At 35.5% G+C, this 23,016-nt stretch overlaps 1 protein-coding gene across 5 annotated transcripts in view; it reads left to right on the top strand.

The window, feature by feature from the left end:
- Positions 1-23,016, top strand: part of BTBD10 (BTB domain containing 10) — a 100,220-nt gene that overhangs the window by 65,857 nt on the left and 11,347 nt on the right. For all 5 annotated transcript variants that reach the window (XM_074230344.1, XM_074230342.1, XM_074230343.1 and 2 more), the window contains 3 exons: positions 2,159-2,261; positions 9,283-9,403; positions 21,095-21,292. In XM_074230344.1, the coding sequence (XP_074086445.1) occupies positions 2,159-2,261; positions 9,283-9,403; positions 21,095-21,292 (422 nt within the window). The remainder of the gene's footprint in view (positions 1-2,158; positions 2,262-9,282; positions 9,404-21,094; positions 21,293-23,016) is intronic.

The following is a 23,016-nucleotide window of genomic DNA, read 5'->3' as shown; positions in this document are numbered from 1 at the left end:
CCTACACTGTCTTTATCTGTGTGACACTGGACAATTCATTTAACCTGTTGCCTCAACTATAAAATGGAATATAATAGCACCTGCTTCAAAGGGTGGTGAGTAGGGATCAAATGAGGCAATATATTAAAAGTGCTTGACAAAGCTTAAAGCAATATTATTATTACTATTATTATTATTATTATTATTATTATTATTATTATTATTATTATAGCTATTATCCATCCCTCAAAGAAAATACTTGTGTAGGCATTTAATAATCAGGTCTGCTATGCTGAAAATTTTATATATACATGTATATATTCAGCTTATTTATTATGGTTGTTCCTATTCAAGAGAGCTCATGTAGGAATTGGAATGTTAAGCTTACTTTGGGTTCACTACTATTATTGTACTAAGCTGATTGTGAATACAATATATCCAAAATTAAAACTAAGCAACTGTCACACATGTTGTAAAGCAAATAGCTTTGGCCTCTTTGGTTCCAATATGAAAATAGAGGGAGAGGTGGGGAAGAGGGGATGTAGGGGAAAGAAATGTCTCTGTCTCGGACACAGATGTGAACAAATGCATTCTATTACATTTGAGTGTTTTATATCTTTTTGGGACTTGTTATTTTGTACAGTATTGAGATGACAAATAGTACCCGGTGTACTCTAAAGGACAAAGGTAAGGAATTAGGTTGATCTGGGGGAAAAATACATGGCAGGAATTTACTTATTTTCTAAGAAACACGTGGAATAGGTGTTAAGATTTATTTATGCTATTGTATATGCTTATCCAAACTTTAGGAAAATGAGAAAAAAAGCTAATATCTGAAATTGTATTTAAAATTGTAATCCCACATAATTTCCAAATTGATCTAAGTATATTAGCTTGCCCTTTTGAACTAGTTCAAGTATTTGACAAGAACTGTGTGACATTTAATTCCTGAAAGATGGTCTTTAAAAAAAAAAAACAAATGAAGGCATCCATTTAAAAGGAGCACAGTATATCATTGTGAATGGAAATTAATATTCATGGGAACTGTAAAAGCACTTGATTGGCTTTTGGAAATCTTTGAATAAAAAGGCTTTGTTCTGTGTGGGTTTCTCTGTTACAGTAAAAGTAGAAACCTTGAATTGGGAAGTTATTGGATACTTGACCATCTTTACTTTTAGAATATAATTCTTTTAGAAGTAGAACATTGTATAATAAAGATCAGACCTTTAAATTTGGTATGAGGACTATGCATTTTAAGTTTTCAGAAAAGAATTCTTTTACAAATTAACTTCTACAAAGTATTTGTGCATCCGGTATCTGTGTTCATACTATGTGTATGCAAGACACTTAGATATAGAGATGAATGATTTAAAAGGATATCTCTACTGTTAGTATAAAAGTAGCTGATTTGCGTTTTGTAAAAATTGAACTCATTTTATACTTTGCCTCTCTTTTTTGTAATGGAATTCAATCTTAGAACATTTGGGATGTTACTTTTAATTTCTTTATCTTTCACCTTTTCCTGGTCCTGGCAATGATTTGATGGCATGATATTTGTGGAAAACAAAATTTTATCTCCTGAACTCTCCATCCCCTGAACTCTCTAGCTTATTATTTGCAGTTCTTGGCTATTTATTCTCTCTTTTATGATAAGAAGATTATAGGAGTGTTTTTTTTAAAGTTGCTTCCTTTAGCCAACAGTACTCTTTTGCCCCTTCCTCATCATTTCTACTTAAATTAATGGTTGGATTATAACCTGCTTTATGAGAGATCACAGCTTTAGGATAAAAACATCAACAACAAAAACTTTTTTGTTTTAAAGTGGATCCAACAGTTAAGTTTGCCTGTGGCATTTAAAAGGAAATGTTGAACATTTCTACTGCTTAATTTATGGTTTTTAGTGATAATTTTATAGATAAAGATGTTACTATATTTCTTTTTCCTACTACTTTCTTTATTCTCTCCCATTAGAATAGAACTCTTAAATTTCATCTTAAGTTCCAACCTTTAAGACATTTTCACTTGTACTCTGTCAGAATATATTTCTAATGAAATTTGTGTAGCTAATATAATGATAATTAATATTTGCATTTCACAGTAAAGAGAAATAATTTTTTAACTTAATTTTTTTTTTCCCTTGGAGGAAACTTTGATAAGTTTTCATTATTTTGTGTGATAGGATGTTTGGATCTGGACGAGAACACAACTTCACACGTCCTAATGAGAAAGGAGAGTATGAAGTAGCAGAGGGAATTGGTTCTACTGTATTTCGAGCTATTTTGGTGAGTGTTAAGTATTTTCAAGTGTATGGACTAAGTCATGGGGCACAGAACTAGAAGTACAGTTATATGTTGCTTTCTATTTGGATACCATATTGATATCATTTTTGATGTTTTGAGACCTTTTAGCAGTAAGAATGAACCCACTATTAAAAAATGCAAGGTGACCTTTTTTTGTGGGGTCAGAGAGTTTTGGGAAGAGAGCAAATTCTATTAAATTTTTGTCAACTATGGCTTCTCTTAGCTAAGCATATTTAGGAGAAATGTTTCCATTGCCAAATTTCTGAAATAAATTTTTACATAAGGATGAATAGATAATCTCCCACACTTTATGTGTGACTTCCTTTGAGACAAAAATAGAGGAAGAATAGAAGTATTTTAGAGCTGGAAAGGAACTTTAGTGATCACCTCACTCCAACGCCTTATTTTACAGATGAGGAAGCAGTATTCTAGAGGAGTGGAAAATGAAGACAGATAGAAAGGGAATAGAAGAAAGATACAGGGCTCAGATCCTTTGACTTTTTATATTCATCTCAAGTTCATTTGCCAGTATGGGTGTTTTTGTTAGGTAGAATTACATTAATTTATAACAGGCTATCTTCGGAGTGGGGCAAGAATGGGGGGGGGGGGATTATAAAACTCAAATTAAAATCTTTAAGAAAAAGAATTACATTAATTTAGATGATTTCTCTACTTGTAATTTCAGTTCAATGATGAAAATTCAGCTTTATATGCTTTGTACAATTTAAAAATTTTTTTCTTCTTAACATATTTACCCCAGTTTGGTAAGGGAGTCTAGTAGTTCTTGCAGGCTACTTGTTGAGAGAGATAGGAAAGAGAAACTGGGAGACAAGGGATGGAATGCACTAGGTCACTTCTGCCTATTTACTCATAGACACAGGTCAGTTTATTTCACTGAGTCTCCATTTCCTCATCTGTAAATGAGAAAACAATAATACTAATATTATCTATCTCACCAAGCTATTAGGATCAATTGAGATAGAGTGGTGTTTTAAGTGCTTAGAGACTAGATAAGTGTGAGAACTGCTATTATTTTTATTATTAACATTATGTCTAGCCAGGGACCATAGACTGAAAACTGAAGTAGTCCATCCCCCCCCCCCCCAATTATTCTGAAATACTGGAGGGGTGGAGAAAAGAGGAGGAAACTTCAGCCATAGAAAATTGATGAGATTATAAGGAATTCATGAAAACAATCCATCCATATTTTTCATCCTTGATTATTTCTGTCTCACACTTAATTTAAAAAGACAACTTACTTGAACATATTTTATTTGTATTCTTGGACTGGAGTACAAATTAGAAATTTTTATTTGAAAATAGCCTAATTTTCTGTGAAATTCTTTGAATTATGTTATATTTGCTGCATAGGCATCAGACCCTCATATTCATCTATGTGGTTTTCTTTTGTATTTGGAAAGGGAATGAAAAATAATAATTTGGGTGGGTTTCATATGAGAATTAACAATATAGTTTTAAAAAAGAATTTACAATCAAAGAATCCATACCAGAAGATAATGTTTTTATTTCTGCTTCTGCTGTTCTTTAACATCTGCCATGAAAGTTGTTTCCAAAGTTCCCAGACTTGTACCTAGCCTTTATGCTTGAGGAAATGATTAGCCTCTTTTATTTCACTGAGAAGATTGAGGTTATTGAATTATAATTATAATTCTCTTTGTCTCTTTATTCCTTAGAATCATCATTCATTCTCTTTGTCATACCTTTACCCCTTGGGCTAACTATCATATACCCTTGACTCTCATAATCTCTCTCAGCCCCCCCACCTCCTAAACCCCAACTTCTTCTTGACTCTTCTATCCTACCCCCCATTAACCTCATCTCCTTCCTCTGCTTCATTTATTCATTAATTGTAAAAATGTTGTTTATGCCACATACCTTGACTTCTTTGCAAACTTATGCACTTCTCAATCCCTTGTAATTGACTTCATTCTCCACCACTATTAAAACTACCCTTAAAGGTTACCAGTCCTAATTGCTAAATTCATGGTCCTTTTATTCTGCAGTCCTCATTGTTCTTAACTTATCTGTAGTATTTTACATTATTCACTATTTTGTTCCTGTAGATTCTTTTTCTTGGCCTCTGTGATGATATACTTATTTCCAGCTCTCTGTTTATTCTCTATGTATTTCACATTGCTTTATTCAGGATCATTTAAATAAGTTGATCCTTTTTCCTCTCATGTTTGAAACCTTGACTTTTTCTTTGACTGTCTTCTCCTTCATCTCTCATATCCAATGATTTCCTTGATCTTTCTTCCCCCTCCTTTTTATCCCCGTTGCCTCTATTCTAGAAAGGACCTTCATTACTACCTGCTTGGATTTTTGCAGCACTTTCCCAACAGGCTTTTCCACATATACTCTTAACCCTTGCTAATCGTATTATATCTCTTGCAAAATAATCTAATTTAGGCATAGATCCAATTATGTCTCTTTTCTGCTCAAAATTCTTTTGTAATAGCATTCAAGAACCCTCTACAACCTGGTGCCAGTCTGCCTTTTTTAAACTTGATTTCTGAAAAATAGACTTTTATGTTTTGTTTTCATATCTCCAGGATTTCTTCCTCTTTTCTTCTAGCCCTTCTTCCTTCCCTCTCTCAGAGAGATACTCCATACAACAGATGACTTTTCTTTTCTTTTTTTTTTTTTGCTTGTTTTTGTTTTTAGTTTTTTGCAAGGCAATGGGGTTGAGTGGCTTGCCCAAGGCCACACAACTAGGTAATTTTTAAGTGCCTGAGGCTGGATTTGAACTCAGGTACTCCTGACTCCAGGGCTGGTGCTGTATCCACTGCGCCACCTAGCTGCCTCCTTTTTTTTTTTTTTGAAAGAAAAAGAGGAAGATGATGAAAATCAACAAAACCATTATATTGAGAATGTGGTGTCACAGTAGATAGAGTGTTAGACCTGAAGTGAAGGATAATTATCTTCCTGAGTTCAAATCTTGCCTTAAACACTTACTTAGCTGAGTGATTCAGGGCAAGTCATACCTTTCCCCTCAGTTCCCTCATCTGAAAAGTGAGATGGGAAAGGAAATGGCAAATCACTCCAGCGTCTTTGTCAAGAAAATCCCAAATGGAACCAGGAATAGTTAGGCACGACTGAAACAACTGAACAACAATAGCTATAAAGAACACAAATATATATTTAGTGTTCCATATCTGTGGACATGTCTTATATCTTCTTTGAAGTCATGCTTGTTGTTTGTAATTTTGCAACAGTTTCTTTTTATAATTTATACTTTTTCTTTCTATTTAGGTTATTGTAGGTTTTATGTATGTTGTTTCTTGTTTCTGCTTCACTGTACTAGATCACATAAATCTGTTTGAATGCCTGCTTACTTCACTCTTTCTTAGCTCACATAAGTCTTTCCGTATGTCCCTATTAATCATATTCATCATTTCTTAAAGTGGAACAATACTCATTCACATTCCTGCAATTCTTTTACAATTCCTCAATTGACGAACATCTTTGTTTCCAGTTTGCCAGTTATATACTACTCACTTTACTCCATTTTAAAACCAAACTGAGACTACTATATCACTTGTACAGGTCCAATATTTTGTCCTCTTTCTTCCCCTGCTGTCTTTGTTTCCCATACTTTAAATATCTCCAATCTCCCTCTATCCCAGGCCCATTCTCTTCTTGCTTTTGAATTCCTACTCATCTTTTAGAGCACAATTCAAATGTCTTGCCTAATCCTTCCTCTGCTAGATCTCACATAGCACTTTTTAAAAATTAAATTTTAATTTCCCCCCTTTTTTCCTTTCCTAAACACACATACCCCAGCTCTTTAACAGTTAGTCAAATTTTCATATTGTCCATGTCCAAATATGTAACTTACGTAGCATATTTATTAATGTCACCCCTCCATCAAGAGATGGCGGTTTTCATCATTGATCTTTTGGAACTGTAGTAACTCTGCATTGTCTTTGGAAATTCATTTTTACAAGGTTGATCTTATAGTTATAAATTGCTCTCCTGGTTCTGCTTATTTCACTCTACATCAGTTCTTCATATAGATCTTCCCAGGTTTCTCCAAAACTGTCTCTTTTCTTACTGTATAATAGTATTTCATTAAATTCATATGCCATAATTTCTTCAGTCATTCCCTGACTGATAGGCATCCCTTAATTTACAAGTCTTTAGTAGTACAAAAAAAAGAGTTGCTATAAATATTTTTTGTACATCAAAGAAGATAGTTATCTTTTCCTTTGGGTATATAGAGGCCTAGTAATGGTTCAACTGGATCAAAGAATATGTTCAGTTTAGATTCTCTTAGGGTGGATATCCAAATTGCTTTCTAGAATGACTCTACCAGTTCAGAGCTTTACCAACAATACATTAATGTTTCTTTGGTCCAGAGGACCAAAACTGATTCCTGCCAGTTTGTTGATCAGTTCCAGTAGCTAGCGTCTTTGGTTTTGTTGAGTACTAGACTGCATTTGCTTCATTGTATTTTATACCTAATTTGTTTCACTTGACCTCTTAATTTTTTAACCAGTACCAAATTGTTGTGATGTTTACTGATACAATTTTAAATCTTGTACTTTCTACCCAATTTTTTTTCCCACTATTCCCTTGTGATTCTTGGCTTTTTGTTCCTCCACATGAAATTTTTTATTAGGAATTTTTTTGTACCTCTACAAAGTAGTCCTTTCATAGTTTGTATATAGCACTGAATTACAATATTACCTTAATTAATTTGGGTGATGCTATTAATGTTAATGTTTTGTCTAGGTCTACCTATGAGCAATTCATATTTCTCACATAGTGCTTTGCTGATACCTATTGTGATTCTCATTTTGTTTTATGCAATTATACATTTATGTATCATACTTTTCTATTGAATTCTTTGCTCCAGGAAGGCTAGTACAATGTGACTTCTTAATGCCAAGTCTATTATGTCTTCTTGGTTTTCATCTTCTTTTTCATATTTTTTGGATCTGAAGAGAGTAGTTTAGACAAAGTTCTAATCAGAGTGAAATGAAAAATACTTATCTGTATTTTATTGTTTATTGCAATGTTCTAGAAGACTCTAATAGTGGTTATGGTGTTACTGCTTGTTTAAGACTTTAGTCAAGGCATGCTTGTGAATCTCTTGGGTTAATTATTTCTTTTGAATGAAGAAAAGGGCTGTCCTCTACTTCATCTACATTGAGTATATTGAGTGCCTTATTTCTTCTCCTAGTTTGGAGAAACTGTAGATATGAACTCAAATATAAGTTTCAAGTAATTTTCACTGATTTCCCAGGGTAAGGGTATAAAGCATAACCAAAGAGGGAAAAAAGAACCTAATCCCTTTATGAGCCAGCCTCCCCAAGACTGAACCCACTTCACATTCATGGATCCCTTGATAAAGAGGGGGGGAGGAAGGGAAAGAGAATCTCAAAAAGTGGAATTAAAAAGAATGCATTCAGGGCTTGTGGAACTGGGGTACAAGAGGGGATGGTTAATGTAATGATCTAAAAGATCAACAAATATTTACTATTATCAAGTAAGCAATTGGAATTAGAAGCTCCTGATTCAAATGGTAGAGAACTTGGTATCGACATAGTGTATACAGGATGAATGGGGAGACCAGGAAAGGCTTCCTGCCAAAAGTAGACGATCTGGGTCGGGGGGAAGCTAATTATTAACCAACAGACCTCAAGCATGGTGAAGAACTCCCCTGGTGGAATGGGCATGTGAGGACAGTTCATTCTTTACAGCCATGAAAGCAACCAAAGCAGATGCTGTGGAGCACTTAGAACTAAGATGCCAGGATCATCCATTTACTGCATCCTGGGCCATCGATAGTCATCCTGACTTTTGTCTTTCTAGTAGTCTTTTGTGAGAAGAGAAAGTGAGTCTGATGACTTTGTGCACCTCTACTTGACTCATGATGTCACCCTGTGAAGTCACTTATGTTTTTCAAGAATGAAGGACAAATGGCAGCAAGGAGATAACCACGATTTCTTTTTTAAACTGAATTCTGTGACACTGTGCTTCTTGCTTCTACTGTATATATAACCACTCTTATTCTTGTGGGGGCTATCATCTACTTAGCACAAAGGATTCTTCTGTCCACATCCTGCTCTTTCTATCTCTACTCTCTCCTTTTGGGAGATGGGCTTTTCAGTGATCCTTATGCAGATATTTCTTTTAAGTCTTTATTATTAATAATATACTACTACTCAGAGCTCCCATTCTGCATCTTCTTGTTATCTATTAGACATATCAACCTGAAAGTACCTAATTCCAAGACTTAAATATTTCCAAAATGGACTCATTATTCTCTCTCATTTCCTTCTTTCTGTTAGTAATACCCATCATCTTTCTAGTCCCCGAAATCATCTTTGGCTTCTTTCTCAATTTGGTTGTCCCAAGTTATGTTCCATAATAGTGCTCACAAATGTTCCTTCCTTTCTAATAGAACTGCCACCATTCTAATTGAGGTTTTCATTTTTTTCAGTTCATCATTTCAGTTCATTTGAACATGTAGTTTTTGATTTTTTTTTTTTTTTTAGGTTTTTGCAAGGCAAATGAGGTTACGTGGCTTGCCCAAGGCCACACAGCTAGGTAATTAAGTTTCTGAGGCCGGATTTGAACTCAGGTACTCCTGACTCCAGAGCTGGTGCTCTATCCACTGTGCCACCTAGCTGCCTGAACATGTAGTTTTGATCTCCTAATACGTATTTGTGCACATTCATATTTGTCCTATTGGATTATAAATTCTTTGAGAGTCAGGGACAGTTTTTTTTTTTGTATCCTCAGAATTTAAAGTGCCTTACATTTAATAAATATTTAATAAATGCTTGACTTCAATCTTTTTATGTTGCATAATACTAGATATTTAATGAACATTTGTTGAATTGAATTTTTTTTGTGATAAAGTATTATTGTTAAAGTAAAGTAGGGTCCCTTCCCTCCCTTTACTTGTAGTAATGCCACTATTAACTCAAGGCTTCTAGATATTTTGCTAATTCTTTATTGATATTTTTTTCAGGATTACTACAAAACTGGAATAATCCGTTGTCCTGATGGCATATCTATTCCTGAGCTAAGAGAAGCGTGTGACTATCTTTGTATCTCTTTTGAATACAGTACTATAAAATGTAGAGATCTCAGTAAGTACAATATCTTTGAAAAAAATCTATATAGAAAGTGTAGTGGTTGTTTTTAAGGGAAGCTGTAATATATTTGAAGGAAAAGCATTATTTAACTCAGTAAAATATTTAAAAATCCCTCTCTTAGGCTTGTCAGAGTTTTTGTGTAATTTTTGAATTTGGAACTCTTAAAATTTGATCTCTTTAATTGTAGGCTATCATATACATGACCATCTGGTAATTTTTTTTAATTAAAATTTTTTTTTATTGAAGATATTATTTGAGTTTTACATTTTTCCCCCAATCTTGATTCCCTCACCCCTCCACCCCCACAGAATGCACTCTGTCAGTCTTTACTTTGTTTCCATGTTGTACCTTGATCCAAATTGGGTGTGATGAAAGAGAAATCATATCCTTAAAGAGAAGTCTAAGAGGTAACAAGATCAGACAATATCTGTTTTTTTTTCTAAATTAAAGGGAATAGCCCTTGTACTTTGTTCAAACTCCACAGCTCCTTATCTGGATACAGATGGTACTCTCCTTTGCAGACAGCCAAAAATTGTTCCCAATTGTTGCGCTGATGGAATGAGCAAGTCCTTCAAGGTTGAACATCACTCCCATGTTGCTGTTAGGGTGTACAGTGTTTTTCTGGTTCTACTCATCTCACTCTGCATCAGTTCATGCAAATCCCTCCAGGTTTCCCTGAAATCCCGTCCCTCCTGGTTTCTAATAGAACAATAGTGTTCCATGACATACATATACCACAGTTTGCTAAACCATTCCCCAATTGAAGGACATCTACTGAATTTCCAATTCTTTGCCACCACAAACAGGGCTGCTATAAATATTTTTGTACAAGTAATGTTTTTACCCTTTTTCCTCATCTCTTTAGGGTATAGACCCATTAGTGGTATTGCTGGGTCAAAGGGTATGTACATTTTTATTGCCCTTTGGGCATAGTTCCAAATAGCTCTCCAGAAGGGTTGGATGAGTTCACAGCTCCACCAACAGTGTAAGAGTGTTCCAGATTTCCCACATCCCTTCCAACAATGATCATTATCCTTCCTGGTCATACTGGTCAATCTGAGAGGTGTGAGGTGGTACCTCAGGGAAGCCTTAATTTGCATTTCTCTAATAATTAATGTTTTAAAGCATTTTTTCAAATGGCTATGGATTACTTTGATCTCCTCATCTGTAAATTGCCTTTGCATATCCTTTGACCATTTGTCAATTGGGGAATGGCTTTTTGTTTTAAAAATATGACTCAGTTCTCTGTATATTTTAGAAATGAGTCCTTTGTCAGAATCATTAGTTGTAAAGATCTTTTCCCAATTTACCACATTTCTTTTGATCTTGGTTACATTGGTTTTATCTGTGCAAAAGCTTTTTAATTTAATCTAATCGAAATCATCTAATTGGTTTTTAGTGATGTTCTCCAACTCTTCTTTAGTCATAAACTGTACCCCTTTCCATAGATCTGACAGGTAGACTAGGCCTTGATCTTCTAATTTGCTTATAGTATTGTTTTTTATGTCTATGTCCTGTAACCATTTGGATCTTACTTTGATAAAGGGTGTGAGGTGTTGGTCTAATCTAAGTTTCTTTCATACTAACTTCCAATTTTCCCTGCAATTTTTATCAAAGAGGAAGTTTTTATCCCAATGGCCAGAATCTTTGGGTTTATCAAACAGAAGATTACTATAATCATCTCCCGGTTTTATACCTAGTCTATTCCACTGGTCCACCACTCTATTTCTTAGCCAATACCAAACAGTTTTGATGACTGATGCTTTATAATATAATTTTAGATCTGGTAGGACTAAGGCACCTTCTTTTGCACTTTTTTTTATTAAGCTCCTGGCAATTCTTGACTTTTTATTTCTCCATATGAATTTACTTACAGTTTTTTTCTAACTAATTAAAGTAATTTTTTGGAATTTTGATTGGTAGGGCACTAAACAGATAGTTTAGTTTTGGTAGAATTGTCATTTTTATTATATTAGCTCTACCTATCCATGAGCAGTTGATATTTGCCCAGTTATTTAAATCTAATTTAATTTGTGTGAGAAGTGTTTTATAATTGTTTTCAAAAAGATTCTGAGTCTGTCTTTGCAAATAGACTCCCAAATATTTTATATTGTCTGAGGTTACTTTTGGTTTTTTTTTAATTTTTATTAAAGATATTATTTGAGTTTTACAGTTTTCCCCCAATCTTGCTTCCCTCCCCCACCCCCACCCCACAGATAGCACTCCGTCAGTCTTTACTTTGTTTCCATGTTGTACCTCGATCCAAATTGGGTGTGATGAGAGAGAAATCATATCCTTAAAAAGAACAGAATTCTCAGAGGTAACCATATTAAACCATAAGACATCTGGGTTTTTTTTTCCCGAATTAAAGGGAATAGTCCTTGTACTTTGTTCATATTCCACAGCTCCTTATCTGGATACAGATGGTACTCTCCTTTGCAGACAGCCAAAAATTGTTCCCAATTCTTGCGCTGATGGAATGAGCAAGTCCTTCAAGGTTGAACATCACTCCCATGTTGCTGTTAGGGTGTACAGTGTTTTTCTGGTTCTACTCATCTCACTCTGCATCAGTTCATGCAAATCCCTCCAGGTTTCCCTGAAATCCCATCCCTCCTGGTTTCTAACAGATCAACAGTGTTCCATGACATACATATACCACGGTTTGCTAAGCCATTCCCCAATTGAAGGACATTTACTTGATTTCCAATTCTTTGCTACCACAAACAGGGCTGCTATAAATATTTTTGTACAAGTAATGTTTTTACCCTTTTTCCTCATCTCTTCAGGGTATAGACCCAGTAGTGGTATTGCTGGGTCAAAGGGTATGCACATTTTTTTTGCCCTTTGGGCATAGTTCCAAATAGCTCTCCAGAAGGGTTGGATGAGTTCACAGCTCCACCAACAGTGTAATAGTGTCCCAGATTTCCCACATCCCTTCCAACAATGATCATTATCCTTCCTGCTCATACTGGCCAATCTGAGAGGTGTGAGGTGGTACCTCAGCGAAGTTTTAATTTGCATTTCTCTAATAATGAATGGTTTAGAGCATTTTTTCATATGGCTATGGATTGCTTTGATCTCCTCATCTGTAAATTGCCTTTGCATATCCTTTGACCATTTGTCAATTGGGGAAGTTTTAAAAATATGACTCAGTTCTCTGTATATTTTAGAAATGAGTCCTTTGTCAGAATCATTAGTTGTAAAGATTGTTTCCCAATTTACTACTTTTCTTTTGATCTTGATTACATTGGTTTTATCTGTGCAAAAACTTTTTAATTTAATGTAATCGAAATCATCTAATTGGTTTTTAGTGATGTTCTCCAACTCTTCCTTAGTCATGAACTGTTCACCTTTCCATAGATCTGACAGGTAGACTAGTCCTTGACCTTCTAATTTGCTTATAGTATTGTTTTTTATGTCTATGTCCTGTAACCATTTGGATATTATCTTGGTAAAGGGTGTGAGGTGTTGGTCTAATCTAAGTTTCTTCCATACTAACTTCCAATTATCCCAGCAGTTTTTATCAAAGAGGGAGTTTTTATCCCGGTGGCCTGACTCTTTGGGTTTATCAAACAGCAGATTACTATAATCCTCTCCTGCTTTTACACCTAGTCTATTCCACTGGTCCACCACTCTATTTCTTAGCCAATACCAAACAGTTTTGATGACTGATGCTTTATAATATAATTTTAGATTGGGTAGTGCTAAGCCACCTTTGTTTGCATTTTTTTTTCATTAAGCTCCTGGCAATTCTTGACTTTTCATTTCTCCATATGAATTTACTTACAATTTTTTCTAGCTCATTAAAGTAAATTTTTGGAATTTTGATTGGTAGGGCACTAAACAGATAGTTTAGTTTTGGTAGTATTGTCATTTTTATTATATTAGCTCTACCTATCCATGAGCAGTTGATATTTGCCCAGTTATTTAAATCTGATTTAATTTGTATGAGAAGTGTTTTATAATTGTTTTCAAAAAGATTCTGAGTCTGTTTTGGCAAATAGACTCCCAAGTATTTTACACTGTCTGAGGTTACTTTGAATGAGATTTCTCTTTCTAGCTCTTCCTGCTGTATCTTGCTAGACATATGTAGAAGAGTTGAGGATTTATGAGGGTTTATTTTATAACCTGCAACTTTGCTAAAATTGCTAATTGTTTCTACTAGTTTTTTGGAGGATTTCTTGGGATTCTTTAGGTAGACCATCATGTCATCTGCAAAGAGTGAGAGTTTTGTCTCTTCCTTCCCAATTCTGATTCCTTCAATTTCTTTTTCTTCTTTAATTGCTGAAGCTAACATTTCTAATACAATACTGAATAGTAGTGGTGATAATGGGCACCCTTGTTTCACCCCTGATCTTATTGGGAATGCCTCTAGCCTCTCCCCATTGAGTATAATGCTTGTTGATGGTTTCAGATAGATACTGCTAATTATTTTAAGCAACAGTCCATTTATTCCTACACTCTCTAGTGTTTTTAATAGGAATGGATGCTGTATTTTGTCAAAAGCTTTTCAGCATCTATTGATATGATCATATGATTTCTGATAGGTTTGTTGTTGATATAATTGAGTATACTAACAGTTTTCCTAATATTGAACCAACCCTGCATTCCTGGAATAAATCCTACTTGATCATAATGTATTATCCTAGTGATGACTTGTAATCATTTTGCTAAAATTTTATTTAGGATTTTTGCATCTGTATTCATCAGGGAGATAGGTCTATAATTTTCTTTCTCTATTTTAACTCTTCCTGGTTTAGGTAACAGTACCATATTGATTTCATAGAAAGAGTTAGGCAGAGTTCCATCTTTCCCTATTTTTCCAAAGAGTTCATATAGGATTGGAACCAACTGTTCCTTAAATGTTTGGTAGAATTCACTTGTGAATCCATCAGGCCCTGGAGATTTTTTTTTTAGGGAGTTCAGTAATGGCTTGTTGAATTTCTTTTTCTCAGATAGGGTTGTTTAGGTATTTAATCTCTTCTTCATTTAACCTGGGCAACTTATATTTTTATAAATATTCATCCATTTCACTTAGATTATCAAATTTATTGGCATAGAGTTGGGCAAAATAATTTCAAGTTATTACTTTACTTTCCTCCTCATTGGTGGTGAGTTCACCTTTTTCATTTATGATACTAGCAATTTGGTTTTCTCCTTTCTTTTTTTAATCAAATTGACCAGAGGTTTATCAATTTTATTGGTTTTTTTCATAATACCAACTTTTGGTTTTATTTATTAATTCAATAGTTTTTTGCTTTCAATTTTATTAATTTCTCCTTTAATTTTTAGAATTTCTAATTTTGGTACTTAATTGGGGATTTTTGATTTGTTCTTTCTCTAATTTTTTTTAGTTGCATGTTTAGTTCATTGATTTCCTCTTTCTCCAATTTATTCATATAAGCATTTAGAGCTATAATATATCCCCTGAGAGTTGCTTTGAATGAATCCCATAGGTTTTGGTATGTTGTTTCATTATTATCATTATCTAGGATAAAATGGTTAATTCTTTAATTTGTTTTTTGGTCCACTCATTTTTTAAAATGAGGTTATTCAGTTTCCAATTTGTTCTGGGTCTTTATCTCCTTGGCCCAGTATTGCATAATGACTTTTATTACATTGTGATCTGAGAAAGATGTATTCACTATTTCTGCCTTTCTGCAGTTGATCATTAGGTTTTTATGTCCTAGTACATAGTCAATTTTTGTATAAGTTCCATGTACTGTAGAGAAAAGGGTATATTCATTTCTATCCCCATTCAGTTTCCTCCATAAGTCTACCATATCTAATTTTTCTAACAATCTGTTTACCTCCCTAATTTCTTTCTTGTTTGTTTTATGATTCGATTTATCTAGATCTGATAGCGGGAAGTTGAGGTCTCCTACTAGTAGAGTTTTGCTGTCTATGTCTTCCTGTAATTCTTTCAGCTTCTCCTCCAAGAACTGGGTGCTGTCCCACTGGGTGCATATATATTCAATATTGAAATGACTTTATTGTCTATGGTACCTTTTAGGAGGATAAAGTTTCCTACCTTATCTCTTTTAACGCTATCTATTTTTGCTGCTGCTTTGTCTGAGATAAGGATTGTTACCCCTGCTTTTTTTACTTCAGCTGAAGCAAAATACATTTTGCTTCAGCCTTTTACCTTTATTCTATATGTATCGCTCTGCTTCAAATGAATTTCTTGTAAACAGCATATTGTATGATTCTGGTTTTTAATCCACTCTGCTATTTGCTTATGTTTTTAAGGGAGAGTTCATCCCATTCACATTCAAGGTTATGATTACTAATTCTTTATTGCCCTCCATGCTATCTTCCTTCTGTTTGTATTTTTACCCCTTCCCCCCCTTTTATCCATATTCCCCAGTCTTTTGTTTCTGAAAACTACCCCCTTCAGTGTGTTTGCCCTCCTCTTTCTTTCCCCTTTCCCTTTTTCCCTTTTCCCTTCCCTTCCTTTTGTTATTTTCCCTTATTTCCCCCATTCCCCTTCCCTTTCTCCGTTCCCCCCTCCCCTTTTTCCCTTTTAATACTTGAAAGGTTAGATGTTTTATAAGTTAACAGTATGTATAGGTTGACTTTAAGCCAAGTCTGATGAGAAGAAGATTCAGGTGTTTCTCCTCTGCTCCCTTCTTCCCCACTATTACCATAGGTTTTTTGTACCTCTTAGTGTAATGAGATTTACCTCATTCAGTCCCCTCCCTCCTCCCATCTCTTTTCATGTCCCCCTTTTTAGGGCAGTAGTGGTTTTTTTAGATCATTCTATCTAAGTCATAGAAAATTCTAAGTGTCTGTCCCTTTTAGTTCTGTATATTCTATCGAATAGAGTCAAAATTCCTGAGAGTTATTAGGCTTTCTCCCAAGTGGGGTTAAAGCCAGTTACCTCCCATTAGATAGTAGTCTCATGGATAGGTCATGAATGTCCATCATTTCTGGCTAGGTATATTCTCTCTGTTAGAGTTACATTTCTCAAGGTTTGTAAGAATCTTTTTTTTTTTTTACCCCCATGCTGGAATATAGCCAGTTTCAACTTACTGGATTGCAATTTTTTTTCTTTTACCGCCCCCCCCTTTTTTTTTACCTTTTCATGTGTCTCTTGAACCTCCTGTTTGATGCCCAAATTTTCTGTTTAGCTCTGGTCTTATTTTTGGAATTCTTCCATTTCATTAAATGTCCATCTTTTTCCCTGGAAGAGAAGGCTCAGCTTTGCAGGAAAGTAGATTCTTGGCTGCATTCCAAGCTCCCGTGCTCTTTGAAATATCTTGTTCCAGGCCCTTCAATCCAGATCCCTTAAAGTTGATGCAGCCAGGTCCTGCTTGATCCTTACTGTGGCTCTTTGATATTTAAATTGTTTCTTTCTGGCTGCTTGCAGGATTTTCTCTTTTATCTGATAGTTCTGCAGTTTGGCCACAACATTCCTTGGTGTTTTCATTTTAGGATCTTTTTCTGGTGGGGATCGATGTACTCTTTCAGCAACTACTTTGCCCTCCAATTCCATGATATCAGGGCAGTTTTCCATCACTAGATCCTGTAATATTAAGTCCAGGCTTTTTTCCTCTTTAATGTTTTCAGGAAGTCCTATAATTTTCAGCTCGCCCCTCCTCGATCTATTCTCAAAGTCAGTGGTTTTGTTGATGAGGTATTTTACATTTTCTTCTATTTTTTCTATTTTTTGATTTTGTTTAACTGACTCTTGCTGTCTCATGGAGTCATTAGTTTCTGTAGACTCCATTCTTTTTTTGGGGGGAGGAGTTTTCTTCGTTAACCTTTTGCAACTCCTTTTCTAATTGGTCAATTCTACTTTTGAAAGAGCTTTCCATTTGACCAATTGAGGTTTTGAGAGAATTAATTTCTTTTTGCATTTGCCCATTTGAAGATCTGAGAGATTTGTTTTCTTGTTGCAAGGTATTAATTGTCTCCCCCAAATTTTCTAGTTGATTTTTTAAACTACTTCCTTATTTCTTCAAGGAAGTCTTTCTGTGCTGAAGACCAGATTGTATTCTCCTCAGAAGTTCCAAGTCTCTCTGAGTTAGTGTCTTTCCCTTCCAAGAATTTTTCTATGGATCCATCTTTCCGCTGACCCTTCTTCATTTTGCTAAGACCTGAGTTTTGGAAGGGCTGGTTCACCTGGGCTTGGGATCACTAAAGGCTTTACTCACTGAGTGTGGTTTCTCTGGCTGGCCAGTAGGAGGTGCTGGTTGCTTTCTCTGGAGTGTCTGTGACCTTGGTTGGGGCCTTGTACCTTTGCTTGAAGGGAGGAGTTGGAGGTATTGAATTCTTTTGCCTTCTATCAATGGTGGGCTTTACCCTGGCCTGAGGTCATTCCTCAGCTGGGCTGGTTCTTCTGGTCACACACCTGGGCCTGAGGCAGAAGTAGTTTGCATTTGTTTGTTAGGGGAGAAGTCTGAGTTGTAATGGGACTCAGACCCGAGGAGCCCAGGGATGGTGTCCACAGCTCCCCTGCTCCAGAATTCTTCCCCCAGCTCTGTCCGGGATCTCCAGGGGGACAGCACCAACACTAGCGCCTCTGCTCCCCCGCAGACTCACGCCCCCATGGTCCAGCCCCATCTCTGATCCAGCAGGTCTGGCTCTTGGGTCCTCAGACTCCCGGTTCCAATTCAGCTGCTAGTCTGGTTGAACGGTGCTGATCTTCCCTCTGGGCCCAGACTCACCTGCCTGAATTCAGCCACAGCTCCTGCTGGAGATAAATCCTAAGGTAGATGTTCTTTCTTCTGGCTTTTCTTTCTGGATTTTTTTGAGTCGGATTTATTTTAAGAGGTTTGTTTCATGTGGTAGATGTGGAAGAGATCAGGAGACTTTAGAACTGTGCCTGTCTTCTCTCCACCATCTTGGCCGGAAGTCCATCTGGTAATTTTTAAAAGACTAGTGTTAATGTTGAAGTTAGTGCCTCTATCTGCCACGGGATTGTGTTGCTTGAAAGCTAATAGCACATGTATATTCAACCCTAAATTCCACCAAAATTATGCTTTCATTGTCAAGAATCTGCAGTTTTGTTTCTATATATACATATTTTGTCAGTACAGATTATAAAGTGACAACTGAGCTTATGAGTGACTCCTAGTCCTACCTACTGTAATTTGACTACTTGTCTACAGCTTATAGTTGGAGATGAGGAGCTTCCCACTGATCATGAGAAAGGACTTGCTTAGGATTGCAACAGGGACTGAAAGCCATGTCTTTCTGGCTTTGTAACTAAGTTTCTATCCACTATGTTGCAGTCCTTGTCTAGGTGAGATTTCAGATTTCACCACAATTTAGTCTTTCAAACTTGCTGGGGCTGAAAATTTCATCATTCTTCATTCAAATCCCCTGATGAACTGGGTATATAATTTTAGCATTCAACATAATTTGTACTAATTATTTAAGTAACACTTTGCAGTTATGTCTAACATTGCATTGTTTTATTTTTGAGTATAGTAAGTTATAATTATAATACATTAGCTTTAGAAGTGAAAGTTACCCTGGAGATGACCCACTTCGGTTTTCTTTTTTTTTTTCAGATGAGGAATTCTGTCTGCAGTGTTAGAATTTTTTTGTTGAAAGCATTTAAAGGGACTTGTAGTTTTACAACCAACTATAATAAGAAAGTGAGCAAAATCAGTATAAATCAACAGTACACAACTGAAAGCCTAGTGTTAATTCTTAATCTATTTGGAAAATATCCACAAAAGTACAAGTATTTAATACAAGGCATAGCACAGTTGTCACTCAGATCTTCATCATGGATGATGGTTCTCTCAGCTTTAGTTTCAGTGGGTTCATAAAAGAGAATATACTTTGAAATAATTCCGTAAACCCAATCTTGCCCAGAGTTGGGCTTGCATAGTCAGAAGTTACAGGTAGTTGGACCTTGTTGGCCTCTTAGGTCTTGTCATTTAGTTTAAGCTAAGAAAAAAAAAATCTTTCCTGGGGGGAAAAATCACCCAAACTCCTGGATGAACCCAGGATTGTGGAAAGGGCTTCACTTGTCTGCAAGTCAGACTGGGTACCTGAAAAGAGAGGAATACTAAGGACAAAAGAAGTGACTGTGCATGAATACATGTGCATATGTTCTCATCCAGTTGATGTTTATGAAGTCCAACCCTGTGCTAAATGCTGGCGATGTAATAAGAAGCAAAAGAGAGCGCCCACCCTCCGTGAGACCTCCCACAACCTAAAGTGGGCGACAAGTAACCGAACTGCATTGCACACATGCGCTCTATGTGATAAATAGGAAGCAACAAAGAAAGGGAAGGCTCTAGAATTAAGAGGGCTGGGAAAAGCTTGTCACACAGGATGGGGTTTTAGTAGGGACCTAAAGGAAGCCAGTGAGGTCAGTAGGCCAATTTGAAAATGGAGAACCTTCCAGGAGTAGAGGACAACCAGAGAAAAAATGTTCAAGGCTAAGGAAGAGGGTATTTTATTTGTAGAATATCAAAAGACCAATGTCACAGAGTTAAAGAGTATGTGATGGGAATAAAGTATAGCAAGGCGGGGCTAGGTCATGACAGAATGAGCAGCTAGAGAGAGAGAGAGAGAGAGAGAGAGAGTGTGTGTGTGTGTGTGTGTGTGTGTGTGTGTGTGTGTGTGTGTCCTGATATTCATTACATTTCCCTCTACTCCTTAACTACTTAGAAATCTCATTGTTGTGAACTGTTATAAGGAATTGTAAAGGAAGCAATTTTTAGAAGACAAGCAGTGAAGAGGAGAGCTAGTGAAAGTCTTTCCTCGGAACTTTTAGGTCCTTGATCTTTTCAGACTTAGATTTCTCTATGACGGTAAAATTTCAACTAAATTATATTTTCCTGTAATGTGATGTATTCTCCTTATCCTGTGTCTTCTCTCAACCCTGTTTACTAAAAGGGAAAGCTCCAGAAAGATGCTCATAGGTTTCCTTTGGGTTGAGAGACTTATTCCCAAATTCTCCACCCCCCTTCTTCCTGGATGCTTTTTTCTGGGCATTTTCCTTTGTGAAAAAGGAACAATGGTGATATAAAACTTAAGATCAGAACATCTCCTAGTGTGAGTAATTTTAGTCATTGTATAAATTGATTTTTGTTTTTTACCAAAACTTCTCTGAATTTTTTGTCAGTAGGTAATAACTCCACAAAGGTCAAAATTTTGGCTAACATGTCAAGGAGAGGCATTGAAATGATTTCATAGGTACAGAGAACTGCTGTAGAAGAAAAACTCTCAACCAGTACAGTTTGATCCTTCTCCAACTTAGAGTCTTAGTTGCCTATAGTACTAAGAAGTTAAATGACTTGTCCAGGGTCACAGAACTAGTTCGTACCAGAGACTCGGTTTCCACTCCTCCAGTCTGCCTCAATAATAATGTCTTTAATAAGCATAATCAGAACTGGAGCCTTCTATTTATTCAACAATCATTTTAGTTAAGCACAGTTTACTAAGTGTTTGGTATGATAAAGTGATTAGATTAAATCATCTGTGTCTATGAGCTTATAGTCTACAAGGGGTAGGAGACATGCAGTCATCCAAGGTATTAATGCTTTTCAAGATTCAAAGGTTTCCTTTATTCAGAAGGAAAGTGTAGATCACAGAGGAATGGGAAGGCTTATTGTAGGGGTTGGCCTTTAAAAGATGGATAGAAGTCTTTCTTTATACTTTTTGCTGATATGCATCACGAATCATCCAAAAATCATGATATTTTTATGGGTTTCATTGCAGGTGCTCTCATGCATGAATTATCAAATGATGGTGCTCGTAGACAATTTGAGTTTTATTTAGAGGAAATGATCCTCCCCTTGATGGTGGCCAGTGCCCAAAGTGGTGAAAGAGAATGTCACATAGTGGTACTTACAGATGATGATGTGGTTGATTGGGATGAAGAATACCCACCACAGATGGGAGAAGAATATTCACAGAGTAAGTATTAGAAGAAATCTTTTGTATGTTAGACCAGGATTGCTGGTTTATCACCTTATCTTTAGTATATTGGTTTTAACTTCAATTTGAAAAAGAATGACATTTTAATTTTGGAATTTTTACTGAATGTAAGAATTGTCTTTTCTTTATTAATGAGTAAAAATAGTAATGGTTTGCTAGAATGCATTTTGGTCACCCAGAAATCTAAATGGAACTGGACTATGGAAGTGATTTTTGGTCTGAAGAAGCTTCATTTTTGTTTGATAATCTATTTGTAGATATGACCCACAAATACCTTAGAAAACCCCAGTATTTTTGCTTTTTAAAATCTCTTTATGGCCCCTTAAAATGATATCTCTGCATTTTTCTTTTTGTAAGGCAATGGGGTTAAATGGTTTGCCCAAGGCCACACAGCTAAGTAATTATTAAATGTCTGAGGCTGGATTTGAACTCAGGTACTCCTGATTCCAGGGCCGGTGCACTATCCACTGCGCCACCTAGCCGCCCTCTGCATTGTTTTTTAAAGATTTAATCATTTAGCTACTCTCCTTTTAATTACATTTTTATTCCCTTCTTTCCCCTCCCTCCTCCTTCCCCACCAGTGCCTTTGATATTTTTGGTAAATCACACAGGCATATATTAATTCTCTGGCAAATGTCCTGGAAATGATTGAGGTTTCCTCTCAGGTCAGAAGAAAATAGGGTAGAATTTCAATGAAATTTTGATTTTTTTTTTATAAATACCTTCATTTAGTTTTTTTTTTTTTTTTGGTAAAGCCTGTCTGTCACTCATATTGCTAGCTTTGTAAAGGTCAAAGTTTTCTGGACCTTATTAAAGAACTCAGGTATAAAAATATGGAAACTCTTGGGGTTTGTAATGGTAGTAGTTGCTTTTTCTTCCTCTTTGAGTTCATTATGATATCGTTTGGTGGGGAAAATATTTTAGGATTCTTAAAAGTATTTTCTTTGTTTAAATCTACAAAATGTTGTGTTGTTCCTTAAGAAATTTTTGTTGCATGATGTGCTTAGAAGAATGTTGTGTTCTTTCTTGTGAACAGTAGTAGTACTAGATAGCTGGTATTGCTCTATATACCCTTGGTCCTGGGCTCTCTGCTAACCTGGTTTTTATTCTGTCTTGCTGCATAAATTGATCAAAACACAGGAAAAATTAATGATTTATCAAAGACTTAAAGAGATAGAAAAAAAGTTTTCAGAAACCTGTCATGTCTTTCTTAAAACTTTAGCATTTATTTTTCAAACCAAAATTTTCACCTGCAAAGGATAGAAAAAGTTTAACATTACTTTATCTGATCTTTAAGAAGCAGGTTTTTTTCTTGTTTTTTTTTTACTTCTTTCAAACTTACTTAAACTCTGAAGTTTAAAGACTGAAAATATTTTTCCCCTAGTTCAGCTGAATGCTTTGAGCAGAAGACTTTAATTAAAGAGGATTTATTTGTAGGAGATGAAGATAGTTCTACCAGTTTTTTTTCCTTCTAATTAGGAAGTATCATAAAATCATGGTGGTTGTGATGTCATCCATTCTGTGAAGCTATGACAAATCTCAGATTTTCAGCATCTTTAAGTACATAGAAATAGATACAAACTTATTCCTGAGAAAGCAAGTATTAATTTCCTTTTTAATTGGATCCTATAAACCAGCATGTTTGGTTTGTGAGCGTGTCTTTCTTTTTTTGCAAAAACCTTTGCAGTTCACCTTTTAAGGGA

The sequence above is a fragment of the Macrotis lagotis genome, chromosome 3, assembly GCF_037893015.1.
Source record: "Macrotis lagotis isolate mMagLag1 chromosome 3, bilby.v1.9.chrom.fasta, whole genome shotgun sequence".
In the NCBI taxonomy this organism is placed as follows: domain Eukaryota; kingdom Metazoa; phylum Chordata; class Mammalia; order Peramelemorphia; family Peramelidae; genus Macrotis; species Macrotis lagotis.
The sequence above is the reverse complement of the archived record's forward strand: the minus strand, read 5'-3'. Positions and strand labels throughout refer to the sequence as shown.